The 26221-nt window shown below is 27.5% G+C and overlaps 1 protein-coding gene across 1 annotated transcript; it reads right to left on the bottom strand.

Moving 5' to 3' along the window:
• Window positions 1-2073: 2073 nt before the first annotated feature.
• LOC120080392 (auxin-responsive protein IAA33) lies at window positions 2074-4545 on the bottom strand. The gene is made up of 2 exons (XM_039035044.1): window positions 4008-4545; window positions 2074-2319 (listed from the first exon to the last, which is right to left on the bottom strand). The coding sequence occupies exons 1-2, from the start codon at window positions 4400-4402 to the stop codon at window positions 2244-2246; spliced, it is 471 nt and encodes a 156-aa protein (XP_038890972.1). The 5' UTR covers window positions 4403-4545; the 3' UTR covers window positions 2074-2243.
• Window positions 4546-26221: the final 21676 nt, after the last annotated feature.

Raw genomic sequence — 26221 nt, 5'->3', positions numbered from 1 at the left:
AGGGTTTCGTTTTTTGTTTGGTGAAATCGCAAGGGGTCAATTTGGGTGTTTGTGTTCGATTTGGGTGTGAATGGTCCAAATTTTGGAGAATAAAAATAATAAGGAAATAATTTCTATTTGCTTATATTCTTGACATTTAGAACATGTCCAAAAAACATAGATAAAACTTGACATTTTTAAAACGTCAAATAGTCAGCGTGAAAATTTTTTGGAAAAACACACAATCTCCACATTTTTTAAAAATTTCTTTGACTTTTTTTTTTTTTTTAAATTACTTATTTCTTGATATTTTTATATAGTAATGTCAAGTATTTAAAATTGCAAACGTCAAGAAATGTAGTTTCTTTTGTAATGAAAAATAATAAACTTGGTTTCTTAAAAAAATTCCAAAATTTGTTCTAATGATTAGCTATATTAGGACTTCTACTTATCGCTCATTGATATAAACACTTTTCTATCCATGCTCTTCTCTCTCTAACACTCTCTCTTCATAAAAGTCTTAAAAAAAATCTTGAGTATAGCACAATTAGTTGAGATATTATAATAATCTCAACAAAGGTCGAATATTGTTCAAATCCCACCCCACATGTAGTTGAACTCAACAAAGAAACAAATTCTCTTTCCAAAACATCAGTTTTTTTCCTTAATTTCAACTTAAAAAATGCAAAAGTTAGAGAATTAAAACGATGAGACATGAACTATATGTACGAGCGATCAAATGAAAAAATATAACATAACTAATAAGTACACAAAATGACCATCAATGGTAGTTGGCATGTATTACATCTCTTGATGATGGAATTAAAATGACGAGACATGAACTATATGTACAATCTATCAAACAAAAGAAAATGTAAACCTAACTAAAGTAAGCATAAATCTTTTTTAACAAGAAACACAAGAAAATGATTAGTAGGTGCACATGAATAACTAAAATAATTAACTCATTAGTGGTAATTAATTGACATTAATTATCTCTCTTAACGTTGGAAGATCAAATTTTCATTCGCTCTTAGGTGAAAAATAAACAAAAATAATACAACGTAATTTTTTTTTAATGTACGTATACAATTTTCTAATCTAACTGTGGGTGATGGAAATGTTGCAAAATTAATTATTTAAACTTTGTAGAATCACTTAGGGTGGCTCTCTTTATGTTCTACTTATTAATAAAGCTTAATGAACTCATTAATATTCTATATAGATCAAATTAATAATTTCATGATCTATCTTTGTAGCTTCATTCTACAAAGAAATTAAAAATCATGCTATCATGAAATGGAAATGTTTTTAAGCTAGTTTCATCTATCTTATTAATGCACCAGCTACTTTAGAAAACTCAATCTAAACTCTATTATTTTAGCTAAATCTAAATTTTACTTTAATTTTGAAAGTTTTATATATATACTTCTTGGTATTAATTACTTACTTTTAAGGGAAATTTTCAAAAATAGAAAAATAAGGAAAATTATTTAAAAATAAGGAAAATTATTTACATAATATAACAATATTTTAATCTTCTTTAATAGAGGTTAATAGAAGTTGATAGAAGCTAATAGAAGTCTATCAATGTCTATCAATATTTTTTTTTTCTATTTCTGTAAATAGTTTGACATTTTTCTATCTTTGAAAAATTTTCCTATTTTTAATATATTTTTCTTATTTATCATTTTTTAGATTATTATATAGTTGAAAATTGTATATGTAATAGGCTATGTTTTGCATCCAAATGTTATCAAAATCATAAAATATGTACGATAACCTCGAAGTGAAAGATTTAATTCTCTCTCCTTTATATTGTCGGGAAAAGGTTTTATATATATATATATACTTTTAAATGGCATTTAAATATTTAAATTGAAGAAGTATAAAAGTTACCAAACTCTATTTCAAAAAGAGTTTTAATGTTTTTTTTTTAACCCTAAACTATGAAGTAAATATCTACCTAGAGGAACTATAATGTGTTAAAAAGAATTAGGAGATATAATGGAATCTTCCAATTGAGAGAGAGAAAGAGGGCACAACACAATTATATAATTATATTATAATATATTATGCTTAGAAGTTGGTTATAATATTTTGATTAGAGTGAACATAGATGGAAGCATTCAGTATAACATTAAACAAAAGGGAAAATCTTATTATTTCTTTCATTTTTTCTGGTGCAAGAAATCATAATTATAAGATAATATTAATTAATACAAATGGCTCTCATAAAATATATATTTAACACATATATTAATTTAATTTCCTCTTCCCCTCCTTGAATTTGCTTTTACTGGCATTATTCGAATTCTCTTCGCCACCCGCACAAAATCACTGTCACACAAATTTCATATTATTAATTATTCTTATTTTATTTACATCAAATTTTCAGAGAAGAAAAACGAAATAAAAATAATTTTGACCTTGGTAATTATTTAGATTTTTATTTTATTTTTTAAAAATTAAGTATATAAACATCATTCTACTTTCAAATCTATTCATTTGATATCTAATTTTTACCAATGGTTTAAAAAACCAGATCAAATTTTGAAAACTAAAAAAATAGTTTTTAAAAAACATGTTTTTGTTTTTGAAATTTTGGTTAAGAATTCAACCTTCTACTTTCAAATCTATTCATCGTAAAACGAAATTATTACCTAATCGCCCTGATTTTAAATCCAAAATTTTTAAAAACTAATGCATCAATTATATATAAATTTATATATAAATTTTATGCCGATGAAATCTTAGATCTCTTAGGTTTTTTGTTTATGAAAACCAGGCCTATAAATCTACCTCTACCCATAAATTTCTGTGATGTTATGTATTTTTTACTAGTGTTTTTTAAAAAAATGAAATATTACCGTATGGAGACTTAAACATTCAACTTTAGTTCTTAGAGGTTCATGAATTTTTTAAAAAATCATTATATAGATTCGGAATCTATTAAAGGATCTCATTGAATTAATTGTTCAGAGATCTAGACAATTTTAAACATCGAGAGACCATATATAGGTAGGAAAAAGTTCAGGAATTAACTTAACCAATAATTTATTTTCTGCCAATATTACGAGCCTACTAGGGGACTTTTGTTTCAGTCTTATGTTTTTCAAAATTAAATTGGTTTCTTAACCTCGAAATCCTTTTTTTTTTCTTTTTTGAGCAACAGTTATTTCTCTTTGATTATGATTTTAGTTTGGGGACTTTTTAAATATAAAAAAATATTTTAAAATATAATTTCAAGAGTACAATTATTGTTATGGAGTGTAAATATTTTTGTGAATTTTCTATTTATAAGAATTTCTCTTTAGTTTCAATACATATTTTCAAATTTTTAATTAAATTTAAAGAATAATATATGATTTTCTTTATGAAAAAATCTAATGAACAATTAACACAGAACTTTGTTGCAACTCTATAACCTACACTAGTTCAGTATAATTCAATAATATTTCATAAGAAAATTTTAATCTTGGTGTAATCCGGTCTCATTTGTTTATTGTTTTTAGTTTTTTTAGTATTAAAAAATTGAGCTGACCAATTGAATTCTTAACAACAAAGAACGAAGTTTCTAAAATTACTTTTTCCATTCTTAAAATTAAAGGGTTAGTTTCATTCCTTTTATTTCTCATGGTGTGGTATTCACAATTCCTAAAAATAATAAATAAAAATTTACATTTTTTCATTTTTGAAAATTTCACTTTGTTTTTACAAAAATTAGTAGAATCTATAACAAAACAATAAAGCTAGAGAAATAAATACTATTGCATAATTTTTAAAAATTAAAACAAAAAAGGAAAAATGATTGGTAAATTTGAGGGGTTTTTTTTTAAAAAAAAAAAAAAAAAAATCAAGTTTTAGTGTGCAAATCTCAACAAACTTAAAGAATAATGAGATTCATAGCCAACTAGCAACCTCAAAATTTTCAAAACGAATTATAATTTTTTTTTAAAAAAAAAACCCCAATTTTTTTAACCTAATTGGAGAGAGAGAAAAAAAGGAATGGATGATTAGTTACTAACTTCCAATTGAGATCACCAGCAAGAAGAAGATCATTTTCAATATCTTCATAAGCAACAATATGACCCGGAACCGCGTTCGTCAGGTCCAGCTGCCGCTCGCCGGAGTTTTCACCGCCGCCGCCTCCGCCGTCTTCATCGTCGACGAACATCCGTCTCAGAGCCTTCGCCAGGCTTTCATAGCTTGCATGTTTGTGGAGGCTGATCCGCTGACAGATCGCCCTCCCTTCCAGCACCACCGTCACCGGCGGAATCACCGCCGCAAAATCCTCTTCCCCCTCCCCCTCCGCCTGCTGCGGCGGACCCACTCTCCTCTCCGGCCACCGCCTCATCTTGAAACACTCTGCAGCGGCGGCGGCTGCAGGGGATTGTGTGGTTCGAGACTGGAAGGCATTCATCTGTGCTTTAAGAGAGAGTTTGGGTTTGTTTGTTTGGTAAAGAAAAATGATGATATATATATATGGATATGAGAGACGACCAAAGAAATTAAAAATTTTAAAAAATAAAAAAATTTTGAGAGAGAGAGGAAAAATGGTTTTAGAGAGAGAGCACAAATGTCGGAAAGAAGTCGGGCAAATGTCTGAAACCGACCCGATACATTTCTTCGAACTAGTGAATTCTAGTTTAGTAGGTAAAATATAATATAGAGACTATTTCAGAAAAAAAATGTTAATTTTGACATTAAATTTATTAAGTTTTATTAATTATAATCTTAAATTTTATTTTTATTAATTACCTCTCAAATTTAAATAATTGTTGTAATTTTAATCATAAATTTTTAAAAAATATTGTAGTTTCAATTAATATCAAGAATTTCTTACTCCAGACATTGTTAATTTTTTTTTATCATGCATTTAATGAGTTATAGAACATAAGTATGATGTGAAGTTGATAAAGTTTCAGAGAAAAACAACGAGTTTTTTTTTTTTTTTTTCTTGTTATGAAATTTATAAATTTTGAAGTCATTTGATGGTTAATTTGTGCATTTGGTAAAAGTTTTTTTTTAAAAAAAAATTGTATTTTGGTATAACTAAATTGGTATATAATGATTTTTCTACCTTTTCTCTCTTGCTAAAATTAGTAAACGAATTAATGAAAATAGACTCTAGGGATTAAAATGCATTACTTAATTAAATTTAAAGTTTATGGTAATGAAATTAGAAGTTTTTAGTTGAAATTGATACAATATAACAAATTTAGGGTTAAAATTCTTTTTTTTTTTTAAAAGAAAAAGATATACTAATCTATGTTGATTTTGGAATTATTGTTATAAGTTTAAATCTCAACATAAGAAGCTTTTCGAAGTAAACATTATTCAACAACATAAGAAAAGACACTACTAGGAGTATGTTACAAATCATGGATATCCCTCATTTTACATTGTTATAATCTAAAGAGAGCATTGGCAAAAGGAGAATTTTTTTTTGAAGAAAAATGCCTAGGTGTATTTCGGACATATCTATCTTTGTGTGTCCCACTAAATTGTCCAATCATAATTTGTCATGTGACAATTTTTTTTTTTTTTAAGATATCTTAATTCATTTTTTGGTGGTGTGAGTGATGAGTTGGGAAGCATAGAAATGGGTGCATCTGTATTACCTTTTTGAAAAAGCAATGATTAATTGCAATGCAATCTAATTCAATGCTTTTTTTTAACATAGTAAAAATAAAAAAAAAATCCTTTTTTGAAAAAAAAAAAAGATTGGCACATGGCACAGTTTAAAGTTTTTATTCTTCTTGAAATCATATGCTTGATATGAAATGTTTAAATGAGAATTATTGAAGATTTTACTATAGTCTGTCCCATAAATTAAAGTGGTGGACCTTTTCTTTTAGGGACACATTAATAATAGAAACTCTTCTTGCTGAGTGGTCTCTTAAGAATTCTTTTGAAGCAAATATATAAATACTGAAGAACATGAATGAGTAGGTGGTGGTTCGTTTAGGTTCGTCAAGATCAAGTGAGCCAAATGTAGATTCTAAATCTTAGTTCAAATAATTTTAAGCCTAGAGCATAAAATATTATATATTATCAATTATTTGTTAATAGAAATTATTAAATCTAATAGTACAAACGTGGAGGAAGGCATAGATCAATAATAGTTTAGATATTAGAATTTTTCTCCGAGTTAAAAGTTTAATCTAATTCTTATATTATTGTAGTTTTTATTAATTTTAAGCCTCATCTTTTCTTTATTGTGTTTGTGTATTAATCCTCACTGTCCTTCTATTTCTCATCACTTTTTGTTTTTTTTTAAGAAGGTGCTGGAAACGTATGAGAAAGCGTCAAGGCAGACGATTAATGCTCATAAGTTCATGTTCGTGGTCAGTAAGAACAGTTCGTCGAATATGATCCAGGACATTTAGGATGGCTTGGGGATGAATTACACAACAATGCTGGGACAATATTTGGGTCTTAACTTATACTATGAGTTGCTTCTAGATGTCTAAAAGTCTTTGTGATGAGGTCTATCAAATTTTTTCAAACTTTTGGTGGGGCTCTTCTAGTGCAGACGAGTTTCATTCCTAATGATGTAGATAGAATCCTCCAAATTAAGCTTCTAACGAGACAACAGGAGGGTGAAGTAATATGGGACTTAGACCAAAAGGGAGTTTTTACTGTTAAAAGTGCTTATTTTTTGGGTTTAAAGTCTGATCCAACATGTTGGGTCTCAACTTATACGAGCTAGCTGCATTCATATAAGCGAGTTTTAAACCCAAAAAATAAGTACTTTTAGCAGTAAAAACTCCCTTTTTGTCCAAGTCCCATATTACTTCATCCTCCTGTTGTCTCGTTAGAAGCTTAACTTGGAGGACTTTGAGACTATTAACGATGTGATTCGCAAATATGTGGATCAGACTCAACATGTTGGTGCTGAATCAGATGAAAACGGCAAGAAGATGTCCCTTTCTGGCATTATCTCTTTGATGGTTGGCTGCAACCTCCTGCTATTTCATATTGGAAGTTGAACACTTATGCTGCTTGGTACCCTATTTTCAATTCGGGACGCCTGGGATGGGTTCTTCAAGACCATCTAAGGTGAGTTCGTCTTGTTGTATTGAAGTTCATCCCCATTGCAAGGAGGTGAATATTCTTAAAGTGATGGCAATATGCTCTAGGCTTGAAAGTATTTCATCACTTTTGATCTCAAATATTTTTGCTAATTCTAATTTTCTAGAGGTAGTCAAGTTGTTGAATGACGAGGCTGTTGATATTTCTGAAGTCTCTTTCTTTATTTCTAAGGCCATAGAAATAGGTAGTGAGCAAGATGTTGTGGCTTTCTCTCATGTTCATCGTAGCCAAAATGAGTTGGCTCATAAAACATTGCAGGATCAAGTGTCTAGTATACTTTAGATTCCTTACTTGAGTGGTTTACGTTGTGTAATCTTGTGGTTATTGGTTGTCGTTTTTGTGTTGTTTATTCTTTCAAAAAAAATAAAAGGCAATGTCGTTATCTACTATCAATAAATGATATTGAAATAGAAGCAACACTAATTATTCTAGAAGCTTCTATTGAAAATATGTATGATAGACTCTTCTAAAATTATGTTGAAATATGTAAATATATATCTCAAAGAAAAAATCTAAAAATATCATAGGGTTTCTTTAGTTTATAAGAAATTTGAGAATTCCTTAAGATAAGGATAATCTCATAGAATTATGTAGAATTAGTTAGATCTAAGAAAAGTCTAGAAAAATCTTATTTTTCGAGGTTCAAGGATTTCATGCCTATAAATAGGAGATGTGACCCCATATGTGAGTCAAAGTAAGTAGGGGTCTTGAGAGTGAATGAGTAATTTCTAAATATTCATCTTTGTATATTTCTAAATAAGAGTTTTTTTTCTTCAAAAGAGATAATTTCTCATCCTGTTGTGTCAAATTTTTCAACAAATAATGCATTATGGATAATAAATATTAACATTGTATCTATGTGGTCTGACACAACATTTATTTATTTATTTATTTTAAAAGGTCTAATACAACATTTATTTATAAAGCTTATCGGGGCATTAATGAGGCCAACATTTTTTCAAAAAAATACTCATTAGTGTGGGACGGATCATAAGGATCGTTCAAGTGAAAGTACATGTGAATGAAATTATAAGTATAATTTATAATTTAAATTAAAACTATCCAATTTGTGGTTCCTAAGCCTTCCACTTTCTCTCTAGTTTTCATTTTTTTAATAGGATTTCATATGTTAAAAAATTTTAAAAAGTAACTAATTTAACTATTTTGTATAAAATTGAATTTTACTTTTAATAGAATTAAATTTTTACTTTTTTGTCGGGTGGGTGTGTGATTTTTTTCCTTTAAAGTTGAATAGATTTATGACCTATTAATTAAACATCAAAATTGGAAATTCAAGAATTTAGTCGATACTAAATTGATAATCTATCCATTTTATTAAATAGACATAAATCTAAAACTTTATAATGATTTTGTTAGACATTTTTTACAGTTTAGAGATTAAATAGATACAAATTTAAAATTTTAAGGACTAAACTTTCGTTTAACCTAACTTTGTAAAAAAGTTGGGGGGTGAAATTGAAATGGACAAAATTAACACTTGTAAGTTGTAATTTAAGTAAAATGTTTTTTTTATTCTTTTTATTTGTATAACAATTTTCCTGAAGTTCAAAAGGGAGGGAAAAAAAAAAACAATTTCTCTGGTGTAGACCTCACATTTAAAAATATATATCATGCATTTTATAAATAAATCAGTGGTTCTTCATTCATATGTTTTTTTTTTCAAGTTGTAATTTTTTTTCTTTCATTTCAGAACTTGTGATAGTACTTTGATGCATTAATATATATTCTTAATTTACTCTTATCTTTCTTCCCATCATTGAAATGAAAACTTGCTCCATAATCATTAGGTTTTTTTTATTTGTAATAATTAAAAATTAAATATTACAAAAATACTTGTCTACATTTGTTTCATTTGTTAATAGCAAAAACTATTTAAAAAAAGGTAAGAAATTGTGTACAAAAAGACAAATAAGCTTAATTTAATAATTTTTATTAAAAAATATATAACTTTTTTATGTTTGACAAAAGTTTGAAAATTACATCGGTGTAATATTGGATTCACACAGTTGACAAATCAAACAAAATGAAACGATTATAACTTTAAACAAAAATGGAAATAAGTCTATTTAGATTTAGTTTATTATTTAAAGGTTATCTTTAAATAAAAAAAAAATAAGTTCATTTATTTATAAATATATCAAAATGTTATCACCTATTATTGATGGATTGTGATAGACTGCCATAAACAGTTATAGAAATCTATTGTGATCACTTATAGATAGTGATATTTTTAATAATTTTATTATTTAAAATAATTATCTTTATTTAAAATAATTAGTGGTATTTTTATTTTATTTTATTTTTCTCAACACGAGGCCTATTTTGATTTCTATATAATTTTAATGTTTGTTGATCTCTATATACTTTTAGCTTCTGTATTTTTTTTAAACAAGTTTTTGTCTCCTTTAAATATCTTTTGTACTTTTTAAGACATTCACTTCGTGTTAAAACAAAAGGATCATTTTAATATTTTGGTTGCAAAATTTGAACACAAACTTCATTTAGAACGAAAACTCTTGAATTAAAAAAAAATAGAGCAATAAAAATATTCTAAAAAATGAATGATATAAAAAAAAAAAAAACAATCTATTTCTAAAAATATAAAAATCAAAAAATATATTTTAAATGTAAAATAGTTAGAATAAACAAAAAGTATGTTAAAGTCCCGTTTAGTAACTATTTTGTTTTTTATTTTTGTTTTTGTAAGTTAAGCATATGAATATTACTTCGACCTCCAAATTTCTTCTTTTGTTATTTATTTTTCACCAATTATTTAAAAGTCCAGGTCAAATTTTGAAAACTAAAAAAAAATAGTTTTCAAAAAGTAGTTTTTGTTTTTAGAATTTTGCTAAAAATTCAATCATTGAATATGCAAATCATTGTAAGAAATGTTCATGAAATAAACTTAATTTTTAAAAATAAAATGATTTTCAAACAGACGTAAGAGTATATAAAAATAAACCTTTAAAAATATATATATAAGAATCAAAGTAAAAATTAAACCATGTTTTTTTTATTAAAAAAAATCAATCAATAAATGCAAATCATATTCATTTATTTAAAGAAAACTATTAAATTACTTGTACTCCAACATAACTCATTTTATACTTATAATTAACTATTAATATATTTGAAATTTAGAGGGAAAAGTAAAAAAATATATAGAAAAAATAAAAGAAGAAATCCTTGACAATGTGACAGCTAATTAAGTAGTCATAGTTTATTATATAATATATACAAACGGAATGGTGGGTGAAGGCATGTTTGCTTGTGAATGCAAAAGACGCTGTCTCTAACTAAATTAATTTAATACTAAAAATTAATTAAAAATCATAATGAAAAAACTTGTTTAAATATAAACTAAGAAATCACCTAAAATCCGCAAACCAGAATAATATTAAATTTAGTGGTAGATCCAAAATTATATATATATAGTTTGATGGACACAAATTCATATAGATAAAAGGAGAATTGGAGTGTGTGACGGAATTTGAGGTTTCATTTTGAAAAATAAAAGAACCGTCCAAGAATAAGAATTATGACAACTCATGCACATGATCACAAGTTTCTAAATTCTTGATTTATCCTAGTCTTGTTTGTTATTGTTGATAAAACTACAAATAATTCCAAAATAGAAAATAGGGTCGAGGTATATATAAATATTTGTCAAGAACAACTACCCTCCTAATTTTGCTTCAACATAATCTCTGTATTCTACTATTATTTTAAATTCTGTTTAACTACTTTTCAAATTTCTCACCTTAATAAAATATCAGATTTCTTCTACTAAATTTATATTTGAAATATCCATATATTATTAAAACTTTTTTTATTCATATATTTTATTCAAATCTTTATATTGTTTTTCATAATTATATACATACATTTTTAATAATATGCTATTTTTTATATTATTTTAACATTTTGGAAAAACAAATATCACTTCCTACAAAAATGGTCATGCATTGATTGCACAAGAATAAGCATACATTGCCTAATTTTTGTTATTTACACAAAGGTTTTATTGATCTAGGTTTCTTGTGGTTTCTTTAACAATCTATTGTTTTTGCTATGACTTTACCATTAGGATTTGATTTAAAATAAACCAATCTCTTCTTCATTTTTCCCTCTTTTGAAATTTAAATTTATTTTTAATATTAAAATTAGATTTTGATAACTACTTCACGAATTGATTTAAAATAAACCAATCTCTTCCTCATTTTTCTCCCATAATTCAAATTAGCTATTTGTTTTGATTTAACCACTCTTAGAAAATATTCAGAATTAATCAATATTTAATTTTTTTTATCACCGTTAGGATTTTAATTTATAATATATCTTTAGATTTTATATTATTTTATTCATTTTTAATTATTCTAAATTCGGATTAAATTTTTTTATTTTAGTTAGGATTTTACGGAATATTTTATACATATTATCATCTAATAAACTATATATTTCATTTAAATTTGATCATTTTTTATATTTTTTAATTATCTTTTATTCATTATCATCTTATTATATTATTATATCATTAATTTGTCTTTTTGACAAACAAATAAGTATTCACTTTTACAATCTTGCTATTTTTGCTATGCTTACAACAAGTTAGCCTTCTTTCATAGGTTTTTATGGTTGATGAAGTTATAAATACAGTGTAATTGTGAAGCTTATGAAAATTGAATTATGAATACAATATAATTGTAAATAAACGAACTCCCTTCCTGATTTTTCAACAGAATTATATTTGAATTTATATTTTATTATCAAATTAGATTTTATGTAACTACTTATCGATTTTTTTTAATCAGAATAAACAAAAACTAATGTTTTTTCTTTCCAATTTATATTTGAATTTATTTTTTTATTATCAAATTTGATTTTATCCAACAACCTTTTGATTTGTTTATATGTTTGTTACAAATTCAATTGTATCTAAATATTTTTTTAAATTATTTTATACATATTGTTATCAAATTAATTTGATTTTTTTCTTTATATTTTAGATGTTTTCAATTTTTCGTATACAAACATGTAAAAATGGCTTGTTGAACCATATAAATGGGAATTAAATTTTAAAGGTTTGAAACATGTGGATGTGTAGTGTATATATATATATTTTTAGTTTATTAATAATAATTAATAATAATAGTATTAGTATTAGTATTAGTATTCTTATTCTTATTACTATTCTTATTACTATTATTATCATTATTATTATTATTTATTAAAAGAAGATAACAAAAAAAACCTCAAATCTCATCTTCTTCACTCTAGCTGCCTCCAAAATCTCATTTTCTCCATTGCAATCTCATGTCTTCGATAGTTGGTTCAACAACTCTTTTTTAATTCCATCATCATTTTCTTTACTTAGCCGCCCCCAAAATCTCATTTTCTCCATTGCAATCTCATGTCTTCGATAGATGGTTCAAGTTGCCGACCTTTTTTTCGCTTGCACACATACTTTCTGCTTTTGTTTCTACTTTGAACATCATTTTCGATGACGTTCTGGGATTGATAGTATTTAAAGTTGATCATACTTCCAATGGTCACATCGTCATGAAGTTGCAATTCATTCACATATTCACTTGCCAACAACTTCTTTACTTTGCTCTTTCTCACCTTGGAAGAAGTCCATTGTTGTATACATCCATAAGTTTCTAATGACCCCCATCAACTACTCGTCATCTTCCTTTGCATAAAGGACCATACTGAGTGATTTTTAATTTTGCTTCTGGAATGTTTAGATACTATATATTTGTGGTTCTAGAATGTGCATGTCTAGGTAGACTGTATTTGTGGTATTCGTGTTATTTTTTAAACTGTGTATTTTACATTTTCATTTATACTTAATTTTATTGTTTTAGGATAGTTTTGTCATTTACTAATCAGTATTTTTTATTATATAAATTCATTTTACTATTTTTATCATTTTAAAACTTTTTTTACCATTTTTCCAAATGAAACTTTAAAATTTGTTGTTTCTCTTATCAGTCCTAAATAAAATTATAAGTTTAGTTTCTAAAATTTGATCAGACCTACGTGATGTTCTAATTAGCAACTTACTCAAAAACTATAAAGTGATGATGAACCTCGTTCATCAATTAGAATTTCCTTCAACTCAAAACTCAACAAATAATCTTATAATGTTCCCATTCAAGTCCCTTAAAATCTTAGCCAAAGAAAAAAAAGAACAAAAAAAAAAATAATCTAAAAGTACATTCTATCCCTAACTCAAAAATACTTAGCTCAAATAAGACATACAAGGGTCCAAAACTAAAATACCAAAATAAAGTATGCTTACAAAAATGAACTTTAACAAAACTCAATTAATTTCATTTGTAGCATCATATGAAATTAATTATAGAGTTTATGATCAATTTTTGTTTTATGAATTCCCTCAATTGAATTCATCTCTATTTGTATATGTACAAATTCATAACTATATGTAGCTTCTTGACTCTCAAATGTGTGATTGGTCCTGGGGTAATACAAGATATCTTGTTTCAAAATCACGAGCACAAATTCCAAAAATAAAAAACAAAAAATAAAATCATTATCAAATATGACCTCGATTTTCAAAACTTAACTTGATTTTTGAAAGTATTTATAAAGTGGATAAAATAAAAAATCTAGAATTTAGAGATATATTTGTAAGCTTAATTAAGTTTTAAAAATTAAAAACAAAAAAAAATCAATAAGGGCTATTGAGGAGACTTTCAAAGATTGAAATTATTTCAGGTTAAACATGAAACTCTTGGTGAGAATGGACTATATATTGATAGATTTATTTAGCTTAGTATAACTATCGGATTAAATTTTCACCAACATGTTTGACATTTTTATTGATATTTAATTTTTCATACTCTCTACTTTAGTTCAATTTAGTTTACATATATTTAAAATGTTGATTTTGTTTCGTATACTTTTAAAAATTATTTTGTTTCATATACTTTTTAAAATTAGTCATTAGTTCATTTTATTTTATATCATTTTTTTATCATGCAAAATTTTTGTGTAACACTTCACTCACTAACTTTATGAAAATATAACTATAAATTTTTGTCAAATAAATCCCATTTTGTATATATGTATATTAAAACCTTGCCCTAAAAACAAAAATGATTATTTTTTAAAATATAAAGACTAAAATAGAAATGAAGCGGAAAGTATAGTGATTAAAATAATATTAAAATAATAATAATAATAATAATTTTGGTCCATATCTTTATTTTTAAGAAATAAAAAATTCCATGATTTTGAATGTTTGGACTAGCATATTAATATGAGCTCAATTTCAAACTATATAGGTTAGAAATAAGCATTTGACGAGTGGATAGACTAAAAATGATAAATATATATATAAATACATTTTTATTCTAGGATTGTGATCTATTTTTTATTTGGTCCCTACAATTCAAAATTTGCATGTTTAATTTTTAAGTTTTGAGTTTTTGTTTTAATTTGTTCTTACACTTTTAATCTCGATTTTTCACGAAATATCTACTTTCAATTTGGGTGCAAATTTTATTAATTAATTTAAAATAATAATGAAGTAAAAATTTATTATTAATTTTGATAGTAATGGAAAAAAACAGTGAAACTTAATTAATTATTATTCGTTTAATTAATTAATAAATATTAACATTACTAAGATCGAAAGTGGATATTTAGTGAAAAATCAATGTTAAAAATGTAAAATTTGAAATTTAGGAATTAAATTGAAATTAAACTGGAAACTAAAGTAATAAAAATTTAACATTTTAAAACTTAAGTACAAAATAAAAAATAAACCTAAAATTTAAGGATAAAAAAAATATTTCCTATTTTATATATATATACACAAGTTAAGGGATTGAAAATAGACGTTTTAAAAGATACATATCATGAGGCAACAAACATAAAAGTTAACTAAAATAAATAATTTGAGAGTTTAGGTACAATATAGTATTGATGTCTTTATTTTATTATTATTTTTGAAACCTTGAGGTTTTTAATGAGTGGATTTGTTTTTTGAGATGAGGTTGTGTAGGGCGTATCTGTTACTAATTTGAATATTAATATTATAATGATTTAAATACTATTTTGGTCTCTGAATTCTAAACTATATTCTATTTTGGTCCCCAAACTTTTAAAAACGTTTGTTTTAGTTTCTAAACTTTTAAAAAGTATTTATTTTAGTCCTTATTATTAAATTTCTATTAACTTTTAAGGATGAAATCAATTTAAGGATAAAATTGCATATAATATGGGTTGAACAAAATGGAGGTGAAGTAAAATATCAATGATCAATGCGTCCAAATAGTGGACGGAAAAATTCTTGAACCCAAAATGAGTTTTGAAATCTCTTATACAAATCATTTTACAACCTAATTCAAAATTAAAATTCTAAATTTTTCAGTGTGACTAATTTATTTAGCATCTTAGTTATCAAAAAATACATATCATTTTACCATTCTATTTAAGAGTTAATAAAATTTTAATAGCAAGGACTACAATAAATAATTTTTACAAATTTAGAGATTATAATGGATGTTTTTTAACGTTTAAAATAACAATATTCAAAGTTTAATGATGAACATAGGATTTAAACATATTATAATTAGTAAAAATAAATTTTAAAAAAATGTTTGGGATTTGTAGTAATTTGCGTGAAGGAAAAGCCAAAGTAATTAATGAAAGGATATATATTATAAAATATTAATATATATAATCTAATTAAATAAATAATTAAAATAGTTAAATAGAAATGCATGAGGGGAGATGATGAGATAGCTCCGTTGCGGTCGCCGAACGCCTCCAAATTTGACCTTTACATGGTCGGGACGGGAGCTCTTTTTTAATTAATTTCTTTTAAACAAGTTTACCTCGAAACTTTTAGATTTGTGTTTAATTTTTTTTATTGTATATTTAATATATATTGAATTTTCGATTTATGTTTAGGGAAAGTTGCATGAATATTTATTTTATAATAAATATTAGAGTTTATGTAATAAGATAAAAGTATTTATAAATATAAATTTTTTATATTAAAGATTTAGCTCAGAAAAAAGAAAAGACTAAAATGGACATGGGCCCATATAAATCTGTTTGGCCACAATATAAAGGACTATTTTATTAATTATAAATTTCATTTCGACCCTTCATCTTCTTCCGAAAAACGCAAAAAACACTTCCAACCCTTTCGAGCTTCGACAGTGCCATCTCCTTTCGATTTCAACCTTTTGATTTCGACAGTGCCGTCTTCTTCCCATCGATTTCGCTCCAAACTTCAAAAGGTACGTTGTTCTTCTTCGTTTCTTCGTTTTCCTTTGTTCATCTCTTCATCATTGATAGCAGGAATTCGAAAACATAGGGCATCGTTCTTCTTCCATTGACAGTTTATATAAGAAGATAAATAGTTATTTCAAATTAGGGCTACGTGCATTCTCTAGCTTTTTTAGGTGTTTCATTTTATTATGCATTTTGGTCATAGTGTAGTCATCACGGTGTAGTCATCACAGCGTAGTCATCATAGACTAATAGTCATCAAAATGTTGATTATGTGAAGATTATTTGTAATGTTGATTGTAATTTGCTAGTTTTTCGAGGAATATGTAGATAGTTTATTGTTGACTGTGTTTGATTGCTAATTATGTGAAGATTAGTATTGTGTTTCGTTGTGATTTGCTGATGTTTCAGTGAATATTATGCTTAATTTAGTTATTTATTGTTGTTTAACTGAAGTTTATCATGATGCTTTAGGGAATATGTTGACAGTTCATTGATAGTTTATTGATGGATTTGTCTATCACAAACTATCACTAATGGATGCTATCATTGATACTAATTTAGTTCCCTGTACTGTGATTTGATGATTGTTTATTCATAGGAAAGTATCTATCATTATTATTGCTATCAATGATATGAATGTAATGGTTTCACATGTTTGTTTTAGGGAATTATGTTGACAGTTCATTGATAGTTTGTGATTGATTTGTCTATCAACAAACTATCACTGATGGATGCTATCATTGATGCTAATTTAGTTCCCTATACTGTGATTTTGATGATTGTTATTCATAGGAAAAGTATCTATCACTATTATTGCTATTCATTGATATGAATGTAATGGTTCCACAATGTTTGTTATTTAGGATAGAAGTTATCAAGAGAATGACCAACAAGAACAATTGCATGGTGATCCTGAAGATGAAGAGGAAGATCAAGAAGAAAAAAAATAAAGAAGATATGACGAAAAAGAATGTAAGTATTTGATTGATTGATGATCTTAATTAATAATATTAGCATGCTATCAGTGATATCTGAAATCATTGATTAGTTTAATAGGAAGTTTTAGTTACTTGACTTGATACTGATAGCACATTGATGTCATGTTATATTTGATTCCATGATTTCAGGTGATTGAAAAGACTCTTAAAAGAGTCCAAAAAAATATCGACCAAAGTTGTCATAAAAAATATAGAGGACAACAAGAGACCAAAAAGACAGCAAAAACCAACCAAGAAAATTTTTGGAGAACACAAAGAAACAAAAGAAAGACGAAAAGAGGTCTCTCCAAATGTGTCTACCAAGGTGTCTCCAAAGCAAAGCTACAAGGCAGTCTCCAAGGTGAGATTGACGACCGCTCCAAGCTTTGATCTCAAAATATCACAACTTTGATTGACAATAGATAGACTTGTTTATTGACAATAGTTTTGGAAAATTATTTTGACACTATACAGTGATTGTTATGATTTTGGAAATTACATTTGTTATTTTACAAGATCAATGATAGTTATATTGAATCAATATGAATCCTTCATAAATGTGATTGATATAGTTTGCAACTTTCAATTTATTTTAGAGGTTGTTTGGTTGGAGGGAAAAGAGGGCGATCGTATAGTATAAATGTGATTGATATAGTTGCAACTTCGTATAGTATTTTGTTACTCAGTGATCGTGTAGCAGAGCTAAAGTGATCGTTTAGCGAGCTTAGTTATCGTGTAGCATTTGGTACACGATCGTGTAGCATTTAGTGGCGATCGTTCTAGCATTGGGTAGGCGATCGTATAGTGTCACACCCCCTCCCAGATTACCCTTTTTATCTCTGGAAAAGGATCATGACCGTGGTAGTTACTAGCCCCTCTTGCCAGCACCCACACCAAGATCTTTTAATCTAAAATACCAACCTGTTAAAACACTAGTAATATATACAAACAGCAAACCTCCCTTAAGGTTCTACAAAGATTACATAAATACATGCATGCAACCAAGACATTACATTTACTGAAGAATAAAAAATCCCCACAAGAGACACTAGCGAGATCCTCTAGAGCGACACTGGCGAGATCCTCTAGAGCGATACCAGTGATACCCTCTAGAGCGACACCAGCGATACCCTCTATAGCGACACCAACGATACCCTTTAGAGCGATACCAAGCTTTTCTTGTAAAATTCTTACCGATACTTACCTCAATTCCTAGCGAGATTTCCCCCGAGAGCGATATCCTCCTTACAAAATCCCACTGTAATTCTCCACGATGAACTGCTTGCGTGTTCTTCACAAGCAGCTGTCTGCTTATGCACCAATTCCCTGGTACAACTTCAAAAATTCATAACTCACAATCCAAAGCTTTTTTTTTGAGAAACTTCCTTCTACAAACTTGTTTAAACACAAGCTGCACAGCTTCTATCAGTGATAGTATGGTATCAGTAATGCTATACGATCGTGTAGCATTTGGTTGGCAATTCTATCAGTGTTAGAATCTATCATTGATGGATCTTCTACAAAAATACTTATCTACTGTCAGTGATAAAATCTATCACTTCATTGTATTAATTGCTGACAGAAGCTATTACAGATAGCTTGATATCATTTCTTTCAATTGTTGTGGCTAAAGGAAAACGAAAACTTCATAAATAAAAGCATCATATTGACTAAAGAATGGATATATCAACAACAAATTCTGTTCCACTAACAAAACATTAGTAACAAGGTCTCTAATATATTTATGACAAACATCAATAACAAATTGTCTCACTATCTAATGGTTAAATTGATAACAACAACCAACAACTACAATCTAATTGACAAATTGGTGAAAAACATCAGCTGTCTCACTATCATTGATAAATTGATGACAAACATCAATTACAAAACAAGCTTCTTCATTATCAATTACAAATCAAGCTTCTTCGTTAAACAACTGGTGGAAATTTGCATGTCCTACAATTATGGCTACGACGATGACATCGACTGCACTTCGAGCTTCTTTTCTTTTCACCAATTGATAATATTCTTTGTTTACGTGGTCGTCCAGTCGGACGTTTAACTATTGGAGGTAATACATTCACACCAACATTGAATCGAAATTGATCAAAGATGAAATCGAAAAAAGAAAAATGAACTCACGAATCGGAATTGATCGAAGTATCATGGAGCTTCATGATTTAGAATTGATCGAAGTATCACAGAGCTTCACGAATGAGATTTCATAGAGACTGATTCATCGATATTTCACCGTGAAAGAAAAAAGAAAGAACGGCAAAAAGGAAAGAACGGCAAAAAGGAAAGCAAAAAGTTTCATTGATCTGATTTCATGGAGACGATAGATATTTCAAGAAGAAGAAGGTCACGAATGGCAATGTTCAAAGGGGATCACAAACGTGAAAAAGGAAAGTTAATAAAGGGAAAGAGAAGGTAAATTTGGAATTCCGAAAAAAAGAAAAGGTTTACAGGTTAATGTTTGCTATAATAGCAAATATTAAAAATGTGGTATATATAATCAAATTTTTTTTCCCATTTGTATTATTCAATACAAATTTCCATATGTTTATTAGATCTCTAATTTTTAAATATCTTTTAAGTATAAAGGTTGAATTTTTAGTCAAATTTTTTTAAAAAAATAATTTTTTGAAAGCTATTTTTTTAGTTCTCAAAATTTAGTTTGGTTTTTTAAATTATTGGTGAAAAGTAGATAACAAAGAAAGAAATTTGGAGGTGAAAGTAGTATCTATAGACTTAATTTTCAAAAACAAAAATAAAATGATTACTAGACAGGGATAAATTTTCGATTTAGGTAAATTTACTCGAAACTTGCTAATAATATATATTTTGTTACAAGGATTTTTTGTTCAATAGAACAATTTAATCTACATTTTTTTTCAGTCTTAATGATCATTGTACTTTGGATTTGTTCTATTTTCATCTTTTTAAAGTTACTCGTCATTATTAATTTAATAAGTTAATTTTTATTTCATTAACAAAATAATGATAATAGTTTTATTTATGATAAAGGTATAATGCGAACATGTTTACTAAATTTCTAGAGAAAATACCCATAGGGACTAATTCTTTTAGCAAATATTATAGACCAATGATGCTACCAAATGCAAATCTCAAGGGTAAAGTTGATAAATTTAAAAACTCATGGACTCAAATGCAATCTAAATCTAAAGAAAAGGGCTAGTTATACAAATGGAATTCATACCCAAAATAATAAAATATGTAGTACAAAGATAAAATAATTGCATATATAGAACAAAAAATGGTAAAAAAACCAAAAAAACTCATGTCCAACCACCATTTTGCATGTTGATTTTCGATTTTCTCAAATTGAAAGCTATCGCTGGTAGCTGCTATCAGCGATAGCTTTCAATTTGAAAAGTGTGCTATCAGCTGGCTTTTCGATTTGAGAAGTGTGCTATCAGTTACTATCACCGATAACTGCTATCAGTAAATATCACTGATAGTTGCTATAAGTGATAGTTTTCAATTTGAGAAGTGTGTTATTAGTTGCTATCGTTGATAGCTGCAATCAATGATATTGCTCAATTTAAGAAATGTGCTATTAATTGCTATGACTAATAGTTGCTATCAGTGATGCTACTATCGGTGAATATCACTGATAGCTACAATTAGTGATAGCAACTGATAGCTGCTATCAGTAATAGCCTTCAATTCGAGAAAATGTGTTATCAGTTGCTATAATTGATAGCTGTCATTAGTGATTCTGCTATTAGTTGTATCTTTCAATTTGAGAAATGGGCTATTAGTTGCTATCATTGATATGTTTCTATCAATGATAGCCAAATAGTGGCTATTGCTGATATATTTCTATCAATGGTAATGTTTTGATGCTTTTTGTTGTCTGAATTTTATATCATGCTATACTTGTTTGTAAATAATCGTGTCTTTTGATTAATTTGTTGATATATGTAGTGTGTTTGTATGTCGTTATTGATGCATAAAGATATAGAATGATATCATTCTTCATTGATAGTCATAAAAGATATCATTGATAGCTGCTATCAGTGATATCTTTTTATTGCTATCAATGTAAAGGATATCACTGATACTATTTATGTATTATGTAATGTAGTATTTTAGATGAAATGAATCATCGAGATTGTTTGATTGTGTATAAAAGTTTTTATTGATAGCATGATATCATAGTATCACTGATAGACTTCATACTCTTAAAATCCTATAAAAAGAAAAAAAAAAAAAAAACTATTGGCCTGTTTGATAACATTCTCATTTCTCATTTTTTGAGAAATAAACTTGTTTAATAACTATTATCGTTTCTTATTTCAAACTTTTAATAAATGCTTATAAAAATGGTGCAAACTTGAGAACTAAAAAAAGTAGTTTATTTCAAATTCATTTTCATTTGCTTTTTATATATAACGTTTCGTTATAATAATTAAATTTGATGATTAGCTTGTTGGTGTTAGGTCACTTATGAGTTAGGCACTTTCAAGTCCTTTGGGTTTGAAATTCAGTTTCATAATTTTTTTTTAATGATTCTAGTGGAAAATGGGAAGATGAAGGAGATATCAAAATGTTTGGAAAGATGAGGAGATTGGGGAGATGGAAGCAAAAACTGGAGAAAGGAAAAAAAATTAAAAAATTAAAAAATCAGACAAAGAAAAAAATCAGAGCAAGGAAAGAAAATTAGAAAATTTTAAAAATAAAAAAACCAGAGAAAGAAACTAAAAAAAAAAAAGAGAAAATGAAATAATTATTTTTTTTAAAGAAAGGAAATAAAGGAAAGAAAAAACTTGAGAAAAGGAAAGAAAATAAAAAAAAATAAGAAAGGGAATAAGAAGGCATGCAACAAAACAAGAGAGAGCAAAATAGGAAGTTAGAAAAAAATCAAAACTTGTCGGGTCAATACTTCCATATTTGCAAATATTTTAAAGAAGTACTATATTTTTAGATTTTTTCCCCTTCTTGCTCTATCTATTACAAATATCCCAAACAAAACCTAGAGAATCAAAAGTATAATTTTTCCTGCAAGAAAAGACATTGTGTGAACATGTTTTCGAAATTTATAAAGAAAAGACCTAAGTTTTTGGGTCAATTGGTGAACGAAAATGCTATCAAAGCAGGTGGTCTACAATGTTATTTCTCTCTAATTAATATTTATTTTCACTCGTTGGATATTCTTCATATATCAAGTCAAAATTTAAAATATGGAAATTAAAATAATATTATAAAAAACATTATTGATATTGATAGGCACATAAATCTAAAAGCAGAAAAACATGTGGTATTAAAAGTATTCCCAAAGTATAAAGAAAAATGTAGAAGCCTATTTTGTTTGTGAGTCGGATTGCCTTTTGTTTTGGGCAATCAGCACATTTGGTGGAAAATGGAATACTTCACTTTTGTCTCACTTTGGTTCTTCTTTTAGGGGGAAAAAATCCTATTAATTATACACTTCTAATTTCATTTTCATAATATTTTAATATATTTTTATCAATTTATTATTATTTTTTCATTTCTATATTATTTTAAACTAATCACAATGTTTGGTATCTTTTTTAGGCTTAAAAAAAAATCAGCAATTATTACGTTATGCCTTTAAATTTATGTATTTTTTTGTACTATTAACGTAGAAGACATTAAAATAATAACTACACTTGTTTTTTTTCAAAAACAATTGTAAAAACTCGAATATATATATATACACATGCATACAATTTTTTTTTTGCATACATTTAAATAAGTAAAGAATGTTGAATATAATATGGAATAATGTTTTTCAAAAAAAAAATTATTTATCTTATATGCTTTAGCTATATTCACACTACAAGAAAAAGAGGGTGTTCCGACGAAGTAAGGACCCGTAGGGAGTTATGAAGAACTCCGACGACGTATACTATTCGTCGGGAGATAGTGTTCCAATCTTCCGACGGTGGGACATTACCGGTCGGGAGTTACTATAAGTCCCGACGGGTTATTTATTTTTAAATTTTAGTTCTTGAATATACATATTGTGATTGAAAGTTTGCTTTTATTATTTTGATGGTATAATCAAAATCATTTATTTTGTTATTGTTTTGAATATACATATTAATTTTGTTATTGTCGTTGTTATTGAATATACATATTAATTTTGTTACTGTTATTGTTATTGAATATACATATTGTGATTGAAAGTTTGCTTTGATTGTTTTGGTGGCATAATCAAAATCAAAATCCAATATTTGTTTTGTTATTGTTTCGAATACATATTAATTTTGTTATTGTTATTGTTATTAAATATACATATTATGATTGAAAGTTTGTTTTGATTGTTTTAGGAGTTTGAATATGGTGGGAGATTGTTGGCAGAGACGGCGCCAGTGGTTGGAGGAAAAATTATGGTGCATTGTTGAACTTTGAAATTGAATTGAAAATGTTATGATGCATTTTGTTCACAATAAGTTTAACTTCGAGTACAAGGGTCGTAGGGAATGTGGGTGTATATATCTTTCATGAGAAAGAGGACATGGATGGAGTGTTTGGAGTTTTGGAAAGTCTAAAGGATAGGAATAATTAATGAATTTAGGGCATATGAAGTGTTTTATTGGAGATCACAATGTCATTCTTTGGGTGGAAAGGTGTGTTGAGGTGGTTGAATTAATGCTTAGTTAATTTTGCCTAGAGTATAGGGTTTATTATTTGACTTGAATGTTGTGAGGTAATTGACAAGTGGTATACCTATGAAAAATTGGGTTGTGTTTGATATAAATTATATTTCACAGATGTTGTATATATACAAGTCAAATCACTTATTAGAGGTTATTTAAAATTTTAAATTCTCTAAACGAATTTAGAATTGTTTATTAAATTAATCAAAATTCATGCTAAATAAAGACTTTGTACTTTGTCCTATAATACAGGTTATTGTTTTGGATTACAAGATGGTCAAAAAAGATTTATTTTTAAGGATGAATAAAGAATGGATTAAAATAAGAAATCAGTTATCAGTGGAGTATAGAGAAGGAGTATCCCAGTTTTTAGATGTGGCAAAGTTTCATGTTAATAATTCCGGACGAATAAGATGTCCATGCAAGAATTGTATGAATTCAATTTGGGAAAAATTAGATATTGTGCAACTACATCTATTAAAATATGGAATATCTCTCTCATACCGTGAATGAGTATATCATGGAGAGCCAATAAACTTATCTAGAGGTTTTGAAAGTCATACAACTCATTCAATACACAATGTTGAAGTAGATAGTATAGAGGGTAATGTTGTCGAAGAAAATGAGACGTTGAATCTTATAAACGATCTACAAGTTTCAATTGAAAACAAAGATGCAAATGAAGAAGGGATTGAGAATGAAATGTCCTCTAATGGTCAAGAAAGAGATACCACAACTTATTCGAGGATTTAATGACCGAAGCACGTAATGAAATATACCCAAGTTGTTTGCAATTTTCGTCCTTGAACTTTTTAGTGAAGTTGATGCATATCAAAGTTCTCAACGGTTGGAGTAACAAATCGTTTGACATGTTGCTAGAATTGTTAAAAGCAGCTTTCTAGCTGGCACCACTATACCTACTTCCTTTTATGAAGTTAAGTGAAAATTGTGTGATTTAGGCCTAGGTTATGAGTCTATTCATGTAAGCAAATATGATTGTTTATTGTATCTGAAAGAATTTACAGATTTGCAACAATGCCCCATTTGTGGTAAGTCTCAGTACAAAGTTAATGATGACAAGGGTAAAAAAACACCACACATTAGGGTGTACGACCATTAGGGGCATCAACTTTATGTACACTATTAGCAGAGGAAAAACATATAGCAAATTGGTACATTCTCAATAATTGTAAAGAAATAACAAATTATCGTCGTCAGATCTGCATTTCCAGTATGATGTTGTACTTTTTCTAAGGTTCCAAACAAGTTTATAGAATTGGCTAAGAGTCAATTGTTGGTAAGTTATAAGTTTATTCTTTTAGAGTCAATTATAGGCTAAGAGTCATGAATATCATATATGCTAATTCTTCTTTTATTCTTTTGTAGTCTCATTTCGTGCTTGATTTATCCAGTGAACAACTTAATCATTTGATAGAACATCAAATGCAAAACTCATTCAAAGAATTCAGAGCACATTTGCACAGACATTACAGAAAATATGGCAATCCTCAGCAAGCACGTGCCAACTTGCCTAACTGGCTTAAGAATAGACCAGAAAATTGGTATTTTTTGTGTGACCGCTTCGAGAGTGAAGTATTTCAGGATAAAAAAATTTAGGGCGTGTATCATTTACTTCATTTACTATTATAGAATATCTTTTTATTTTTTTTGTTCAAATGTAGGAAATGTCAAAGACGAACAAAAAGAATGGAGAAAAATTACTGTATGACCACGTAGGCAGATCGACGTCCTGCAAATTCAACTGGAGCTGCAGGCAAAGGAAGGTTGAGAAATAGGACGTATTGAACTATTTAGGGAAACAATCTCTAAAGGTGGCAAGTTCGTGAATTAGGCAGCTGAAAATGCACATGTAACAATTTTTGTTTTACTTTCGTCTTGTTTTTCATTTCTAACTTCAATCGCTTGTACTTACACATTTAATAAATATGTCTAGAATCAAACGTTAGAACTAAAATCCAACCCCACTCCAGAAACTAACAAAGGATGAAATTTGTGAGACGATTTTGGGTAGACGATCCGGATATTCAAAAGGCCTAGGTTGGGCTCTAAACCTAAGTCAAGAAGGGGTAGCAGCTCATTGAGTTCGTCATCTACTCAAGGAACGGATAGGGAGGTGAGGGAATTGAGAGCCAATTTCGAACAGTCTCAGTCGAGGATTAAGGAACTTGAAGACATTAAAAAACAAATGAGAGAGGATCA

The sequence above is a fragment of the Benincasa hispida genome, chromosome 6, assembly GCF_009727055.1.
Source record: "Benincasa hispida cultivar B227 chromosome 6, ASM972705v1, whole genome shotgun sequence".
Taxonomy (NCBI): Eukaryota; Viridiplantae; Streptophyta; class Magnoliopsida; order Cucurbitales; family Cucurbitaceae; genus Benincasa; species Benincasa hispida.
This window is presented reverse-complemented; position numbering and strand designations above follow the sequence as displayed.

Excerpts from the sequence above, each read along its gene's own strand:
- LOC120080392 (XM_039035044.1), bottom strand. The coding sequence starts at position 4,402 with ATGAATGCCTTCCAGTCTCGAACCACACAATCCCCTGCAGCCGCCGCC. Across the intron at positions 2,320-4,007 it reads GCTGGTGATCTCAATTGGAA|TGATTTTGTGCGGGTGGCGA; the intron begins GTTAGTAACTAA and ends TTTGTGTGACAG.